The 8,688-nt window shown below is 35.8% G+C and overlaps 1 protein-coding gene across 1 annotated transcript in view; it reads left to right on the top strand.

Annotated features, from left to right (window-relative positions):
• The window catches only part of LOC107695715 (adenylate cyclase type 9-like), a 75,336-nt gene that overhangs the window by 49,505 nt on the left and 17,143 nt on the right, over positions 1 to 8,688 (top strand). Inside the window, exons 2-3 of the mRNA XM_016495741.1 lie at positions 2,282 to 2,457; positions 7,043 to 7,138. Of these exons, the coding sequence (XP_016351227.1) occupies positions 2,282 to 2,457; positions 7,043 to 7,138 (272 nt within the window). The remainder of the gene's footprint in view (positions 1 to 2,281; positions 2,458 to 7,042; positions 7,139 to 8,688) is intronic.

Consider the following 8,688-nt stretch of genomic DNA (forward strand, 5'->3'; position numbering starts at 1 on the left):
GCGTCCGATCGCAGGCCTTCCGCTCCTTGAGTTCTCTCCAGCGCTGGAAAGCTGATCCGATATTTACACGGGTCCTACTTCTTGCCTTATTGCCTTAAGCCTTCTTTTGTTCCGCAGACGTTTTCCTCTTTTGTTTTTTATCCGCCATCTCTATCTTTCTCTCGCTCGGCTCGGCTAATGTCCGTCCTGTGCACTGAACGCTCTCTCCTCCACATCATGAGTAGACACGCCCCTTACTGCTGATTGGCTACATGTTTGTTTTCTACTCGGCCCGAATCAGTTTTCTAAAGCGTTTTTGAAAAATCGCTTACCCCACCTTTAAGTGAAGATCTACTTTAAAGATACATTGAACAGCAGCGCGATTTGCTAAAGCAGCATATTCAGCGGGCATCCTATCACATGCACGCTGCTTGTGTGGATGCCGTTAGTTTTGACCGCAAAAGATGAGGTAAGCTGATTGGATATCATGTATTTGACCGTTTACGGCACTCCCATTTTCCTTTTTTTACATTAGAAGCGGCATTTTGCTTGTCAGAAATACATGTTCGGCTTTAATGTTACTTCAAGTTGGGGTAGAATTAAATGAATGCCAAAACTCAGAATTTTGTTTGCGTACCCCCCTCCGTCATCTCACGTACCCCAGTTTGAGAACCACTGACCTAAGTCATCAGGTCACCATTATTACCTAGGTCATCAGGTAGGCCATTGAAATATGCAAATTGATTGTATTGAACTAATAATCCTTATTTTTTTGCCTCAGTATATGGAGAAGCCCATAGTTAGTGAATACATTGGAAAGGTAATAAGCTAATAAATCCCAGCACTTGTTTTCCACCAAGGGTTTGTTTTTTCAAAGTTGTCATCTTGGTGAAGTGGCCAAATTGAAATCCCCGTTTTCGAACCTCGTTAAACATTCATGAAGTTTTAAGAGCGTTTTACGCCAGGCCCCATATGGAGCGGCACAGTGACTTTATGCCAGATCTGTTGGTCCGCGCCAGCTCGTGTATCTCCTGCCAGAGCGCCGCTGCTGTTCGCTGACAGGTGAATTACGTGCGTGAGGACGGGAACACAGACGCTTAACATTGTCGCAGATGTTTTTAGTTCCTCTCTGTCAGCCGAAGCTGTCTGGCTAAAGCTGGCAGTATTTTGGTGTAAAGTGACTCTTTTAGTTGTGGCTATAAAACACTTGACCTCTCACAGTCGGTGCTTCTTATTTTCTCTTCCTCCATCAAGCTTCCCTGTGGATTTTTATTTGTATCTCCAGCTTCCTTGCAGAAAATAGATGCATTCAGCAGGTGTTTGATAGAGTGACTGTGAGGATGTTTCATCATTACAGCGACTGTGGATTCATTTCACTTTCTCAGCTGAATGTCTGATTACTTCAGAGACAGACTGAGCTGCTGCTGATGTATGGAGAAATCAACAAAAATGATCATTTTAAGTAATGTGTTTTTATATACCCTGATGCCAGTCTTGCACTGGTCAAGGTGGTCTGGTTAGCTGGTTTTAGTGGGGTTGTGGGCAGTTATTTATTTGAGAGACCAGCTAAACCAGCTTTTAACCAGGGTTGAGTAAGTCTTGATTGTATTGGCTTATTTCCCGAACAAATCATGTGGTTTTTAAAAGCCTGAGTAGATCATGATAACACAGTATATCTGACTGTCCTTTTTGGTTATTGCTTGTCAGGTTGTATAATATGACCTTAGTGAGATATTGGGCAAAGCCCTACAGACAGACATTCCTGAAAAACTGTATTTAATTTCATCATATTATAACAGCCAGGAAGTGACATCATTTGGATGCCTTTTACCACCTGACCAGGAATACATCTTAATTTTTACACAGTGTGTAGTGTTAGTTGTATTTCATCAAGCTCAACCATTTAACCCAGGTGGCTATTGTATATAAAAAATAAATATATATTTTCTTCTGTTTATAGAATGTTTATTGAGAGCTATACAACAAGTCTAACATTGTCTTTATTTTATTTTTTGATTGTTTTATTTATGTTTATAATTATTTTTTCCCCTTTTGTGGAAAATACCATCTGCAATCTGCAAATGTTGTCTCTGTCGTGACAAAAGTGTACAGTGTGCTCTCGACACGTTTGCTTTGTGTTGGTGTAAGTGTCTTTCTTCACACACCATGTGTTTGCTCAGAGTTGATTGATGAATTCATTCGAATGCTGTCAACTCAGGTCAGTGTACAATGAACCAAACTGCTCTGGACAAACACTGCTGGGACTTGATGGTCACTGTGTGTGTGTGTGTGTCCTCTACAGGTTTTAAGACGTATCTGATATCCGGGAGGAAGGTGAAGCACACCCAGTGGAGCTGCCCTCCATCTGCTCTGGTGGCTCCTGAGCTCAGAAAGTCTCTCAGTGCCTCGTCCTTCAGCCACAGCCCTGACATCACATCCTCGGCCTGCGCTCTGACCCCTGCCCCGGACAGAGCTAAGGTCAGTCCCACACCAAAACTCTTTGTCCTACATAATTCTTCTGCCATAATGACAAAGCTGCTCATTTTTGATAAACGTTTTTATTTACAGAAACTTGGAGTGCCATTATATTAAAATAATTCAATGATCATTTTAATTTTATTTCTATAAATATAAATTAATTATTATCATTATTACTTATTATTGATGTGCTATAATTATAAATGATACATTATCAATAGTTCTTCTTCTTCTTCTTCTTCTTATTATTATTATTATTATTATTATTATTATTATTAATTCATTATTTTAATATTTACAATATTTACAATAATACAGGTGCATCTCAATAAATTAGAATGTTGTGGAAAAGTTCATTTATTTCAGTAATTCATTATTGAGATGCACCTGTATATAATATAATGATACAGTTTGATCATTATAAATTTCTATATTATTAATATTAATTATTATTCATTAATTATTTAAATTTTACAATTAACAATTTAATATATCATATCATATATCATGATGCAATATGAGTTAAAATACAATATATAATTATAAAATAAAAATGATAAAATTTAAGTAAAATATAAAATTTAAACAAATATAAATTAATCAAATAAAATACATTTATGTGACTTTTTTTAGTTGTTTTAAAATCAGCAATTTCTACTCAATAAAATACTTTACAGCTTGACAAACTAGAAAAATGTATTCTCACTATCACAGACTTCCATGACTTTTTAAGATTTAATTATTGTCCATGACTGGTCCAGGTTTAGAAATATAAATATAACTTTTAATTCCCTCATATATCTAGGTTTTCTGAAACTGTAGACTTAAAATGAAATTTAAAAAAAAAATTATAAAAGAAATATCTTGTTGTTTAGGTCTTGTAGCTTATTTTAACATTTGTTATATTTGTCTTTATTTTTAAGTAATTTAGCATAAAATTTGAAATTTGTGTTCACTATATGTGTGTATGTATCTGTGTGTGTGTATATACACTGAACAAAATTATAAACGCAACACTTTTGTTTTTGCCCCCATTTTTCATGAGCTGAACTCAAAGATCTAAGACTTTTTCTATGTACACAAAAGGCCTATTTCTCTCAAATATTGTTCACAAATCTGTCTAAATCTGTGTTAGTGAGCACTTCTCCTTTGCCGAGATAATCCATCCACCTCACAGGTGTGGCATATCAAGATGCTGATTAGACAGCATGATTATTGCACAGGTGTGCCTTAGGCTGGCCACAATAAAAGGCCACTCTAAAATGTGCAGTTTTACTGTATTGGGGGGTCCGGGGGGCACATTTTAGAGTGGCCTTTTATTGTGGCCAGCCTAAGGCACACCTGTGCAATAATCATGCTGTCTAATCAGCATCTTGATATGCCACACCTGTGAGGTGGATGGATTGTCTCGGCAAAGGAGAAGTGCTCACTAACACAGATTTAGACAGATTTGTGAACAATATTTGAGAGAAAGAGGCCTTATGTGTACATAGAAAAAGTCTTAGATCTTTGAGTTCAGCTCATGAAAAATGGGGGCAAAAACAAAAGTGTTGCGTTTATAATTTTGTTCAGTGTATATATATTATATAATATAATCACATAATACATAATCGCATCACAAGGAACTAAGGAGCTGTTTTTAGTCAATGAATGTCATAAGTTAATATTCATAAAATACTTTTCTGAATATATTAATATAATGAATACAAGCAATCGGCGTATCAGGTGTTGTGTTGGGTTTTACTTTATGTTAATGCACAATCTGTCTCTATGCATGCTGCTTTCTCTCAACTGTTCTCTGAACAGCATTATTCCATTTACTGATGAAAAGACTGTGCTGAAAATACACACCACGCTGATTCATTGTGTGAAACACTGCAGTGATTAGTGGAAGGCCGTGAGGGATCACAGCGAGCATGTCAATACGTGAGCGTGGCCAGACCAGATCTGTGAGATCATGATGTGCCGTGTGCAATGCATCCACCTCTCCTTTTAAATTTGATCGATCAGTCGAATGCCCGATGCATTCATCCAGGCAACCTTTCAGAGGACGCCACATTACCCAGCAGCCTTTGCAAAAGATACTCTCGTCATTGCACTTTAATACTGATGGGACCTTGGATTGCAAGCGATAGTGGAAAATAAGATAAGGGAGGGCAGCCGAACCGCTGCTCGCTCCTCCTGTGCAAAGCGAGAGTCTGTCTGTCTCCGTCTGTAGTAATTATTAATCTCTGAGGCCAAATGCTGCTGATTTTTAATCCCTTGCATATTCAAACGGCAAATGTTAAATGGCAGATACAACACATTTTAGAGCTGCTTGCTAAAGCTGGCATCACTACTGCTGAGATTTGAACAAACCCTTAGGCTTTAAACTTTCTCTAAGCAGGAAGTTGAAACCACTTTCATCCCAACTAACTTTGGCTAACATTCTGGAAAGGTTCTCTCAACTTTATGAACAAACGTTATGAACAAACATTCTACCAGGAATAGTTGACCCAGAAATAAACATTTGCTGGAAATTTACTTACCATCAGGCCATTCAAGATTTGAATATATTTATCATTACATCACTTGCTCAGCAATGGATCCTCTGCAGTGAATGGGTGCTGCAAGAAGGAGAGTCCAAACAGCTGATAAAAACATCACAATAATCCACAAGAAATCAACTCCACTCCAGTCCATCAGTTAATGTCTTATGAGGCGAGAAGCTGCATGTTTGTAAGAAACAAATCCATAATTTTAACATGCTTTTAGCTAAAATATGAGTCCTCTATCCATAATATTGCTTTCTCCTGTGAAAAAAAAAATCTAATCTAAATCAGTCGAGAAATATGCACAGATCAAGCACCATCTACAAGCGAAAACAGTACAAAACAGTTCTAAACAAATATGTGGGTGGATTTTGATGTGAGAGGGCAACAGGAGATTAACTTTTTCACTGGAGGAAGCATTATTATGGATTATAGGCTCATATTTGGCCTGAAGCGACAGTTTGAAGTTGAACATTTCTTAATGATGGATTTGTTTCTTACAAACACACAGCCTTTCTCTTCACAAGACTGTAACTGATGGACTGGAGTGGATTACTTGTGGATTATTGTGGTGTTTTTATCAGCTGTTTGGACTCTCATTCTGACGGCACCCATTCACTGCAGAGGGTCCATTGCTGGATTTCTCCAAATCTGTTCCGATAAAGAAATGAAGAAACAATCAAATTTACATATTGGATGGGCTGAGGGTGAGTACTTTTTCAGCCTTTTTTATTGCTGAACTATTCCTTTAATAGAATGCTTATGCAAAGTTATGTGGTCTCAAACAACATTCTCAAAACTTTAGCAGAAAACCATTCTTTCTTTCTTATGTGTGAAGAATGTTGGTAACCAAACACTTGCTGGTCCCCATTGACTTCCATAGTGTTGTTTTTTCTCCATAATATGAAATTCAATGGCTACCATCAACTTTTTGGTTACCAACATAGGCGGAGCGTGTGTAAGGCTAAGCCTTCCCCTGGCCACGGGGACTTGGGGCAAAAATGCCACTAAATTGGACAAAAATGCCCCTGCACAAACAAATTAAATCTATTACGACTGTTGCTAACAAAATGAAAATGAATAGAAAGTGTCGATTGCGGCATTAAATTAAGATCTGCTCATGTTGCACCGTATTTCATTTTAGGCGTTTTTACAGTGTTGCGCATTATAACCAATCACACACGATTCTGTTGAGCTTATGAATGCAATGGCCAATCAGAGGCGTTCAGATGAGTCGTCGTTCAAACTCATCAGTTTTGAGTGCGCGCGCGTTCGCTGACTGAATTCTGGACGCGCAGATGTATGTACAATGTAAGTAAGAGATTCATTTCACACTGTAGACAGCTTAAGTGATTATAATGATAGTCTTGTTTTGTTTTTTGAGAGTGCTTAAACTCGCAATTGATCAAAGTTAGTGATAATGTCACTTTCTGTATAATAATTTATTCGCTGTTTGAATAACATTGGAAAGGAAACGTTTTATACTAAACGTATAAACGTTTTTTATTCAATTGTAATCACGTTAAATACAAATTCAGTCCCATTAAACATATTTTATTAGCCTACATGACACCCATGTCTGGTTCTTGCCTAAAAAGACGGGTTTATGATGTTTGTAGTTAATAGATTTGGCTGCTTTTAGCCTTACCCTGGAGTTGGTCCACCCGCCGCCTATGGTTACCAACATTCTTCAAAATATCTTTTTATGTTCAGCAGAAGAAAGAAACGCACACAGGTTTGGAAGAAGTTTAGGGTGAGTAAATGATGACAGAATTTTCATTTTTGGGTGAAATAACCCTTTAATTGGAACTCAAAACAAAACATTCTTAGACTTAAGCTCCTAGAAACCACCTATAGCAATGCCATAGCAATGCGCTAATAACACTAAGCACACTGACATTGTGAACAAAGTATAGCATCACTGATCTTTCCATGTGGAGTATTGCTTCTAACTTAATTTTTATTGAATTAAAACAGTAAGTGAAGTGTTTGACTCTCTGTTCTCTCTGCTGCACGTAAATCCATTTGATGATTTCCTTCTTCTCTTCCTTCAGTCTGCCTGTCCCTCATGTGGTGCGTTAACTTCTGAAGACGGGGCGGTTCACAGCAACAGCTGCTCAGATCCTGATCACAAAACCGTCAACAGCAAGGTGAGTGTCTTATACCTGATCTCGGTGAGTAGAATGAGAAAATCCAGAATATTACAGTATGCCTATAGGCTATACCTTATCTAAACTGCTTTGGTTGGTTTCAATGAATAATGTAAAAGCTCTTTTTTTCCATAATGCCTTATTTAATACAAATTTCCTGCTATGTTGATTAGATAGAGCAGTGCTTCATTACAAGTCTACCGGATAGCGCCACCTATTGGTTATAATATTCATTAACAGGAATAATAGGATACTGTATTCGGTTTAGTGTTTTTTTTATAATTATTTTGTGAAGCTGTTTGCTTTATGTAGCTATAAACATTTCAAACAATAGACATTCCTGCTACATAATCTCATTATAGGCCTATTATACACTGCATTTTTAATTCAGCGAGTGTCATCAGTCACCATCTCAGACATAAAAATAGTTGTTTTGCATTGCAATACTTTTTTGTAAAAAATAAATTTTCACAGTTTAATAAATAATGCGTCAATAAAATATACATTATTTTTTACTGTGAGTGGAACATTTGAAACATGCATTTCCTGTAAAGCTGCTCTGAAATGATATGCATGGTGAAAAGCACTGTACAAATAAATGTGGAATGAAATGAAAAATCTAAATTTTTTTCAGTTCATTCATCACATTGGAAATGGAAGTTTTAAGCCACTGTGCATTGAAGTAATGCATGCAGTTTGCTGTGGTTGTATGCTGCACATTTCAGCAAATGTCAGGTTGTCTCGGTCCTCTCGCGTACGAAAGATTTGCATACTCTGCACAGAATATTTACTGCATAAATGTGGAGGTGTGCTATTCTTTGAGGTGTACAATCCTGATTTCTGTATGGTGAAATGTGATTTAGTATTATATGTATTTTGCTTACGTTTTAGGACTATTTTTAGGACCATTAAGACTTTTCCCATTGTGACATTATTATTTTTGTAACATTTTCCCTGTAAATCAAAAATCTTACTCCATGATAAAAAGAATGATATATTTAAAAAAATGTATATAAAAATATATTTCCCTTTTCTTTTTTACTATTTGATTATTTTAAAGGATTGTCTAAGAAGTCTCTAATGCTCACCTCATTTATTTGATTAAAAATACAGTAAAAACAGTAAAATTGTGAAATGTTATTATAATTTAAAATAACTGTTTTAAATGTGAATATGTATTAAAATTAGTGCTGTCAAGCGATTAATCGCATCCAAAATAAAAGTTTTTGTTTACATAATATATTTATGTGTACTGTGTTTATTTATTATGTATATATAAATACACACACATTCAGTATGCATTTACAAAATATTTACATGTATATGCATTTATATATTTATATTATTATATTTTATATTATATATATTTAATATATAAACATAACATATTTTTCTTAAATGTATACATGCATGTGTTTTTATTTATATATACATAATAAATATACACAGTACACACATATATTATGTAAACAAAAACTTTTATTTTGGATGTGATAATCGCGATTAATCGTTTGACAGCACTAATTATAAACTATATAAACGAATAAAAA

This window comes from Sinocyclocheilus anshuiensis, unplaced genomic scaffold (assembly GCF_001515605.1).
Source record: "Sinocyclocheilus anshuiensis isolate Anshui unplaced genomic scaffold, SAMN03320099.WGS_v1.1 scaffold1075, whole genome shotgun sequence".
In the NCBI taxonomy this organism is placed as follows: Eukaryota; Metazoa; Chordata; class Actinopteri; order Cypriniformes; family Cyprinidae; genus Sinocyclocheilus; species Sinocyclocheilus anshuiensis.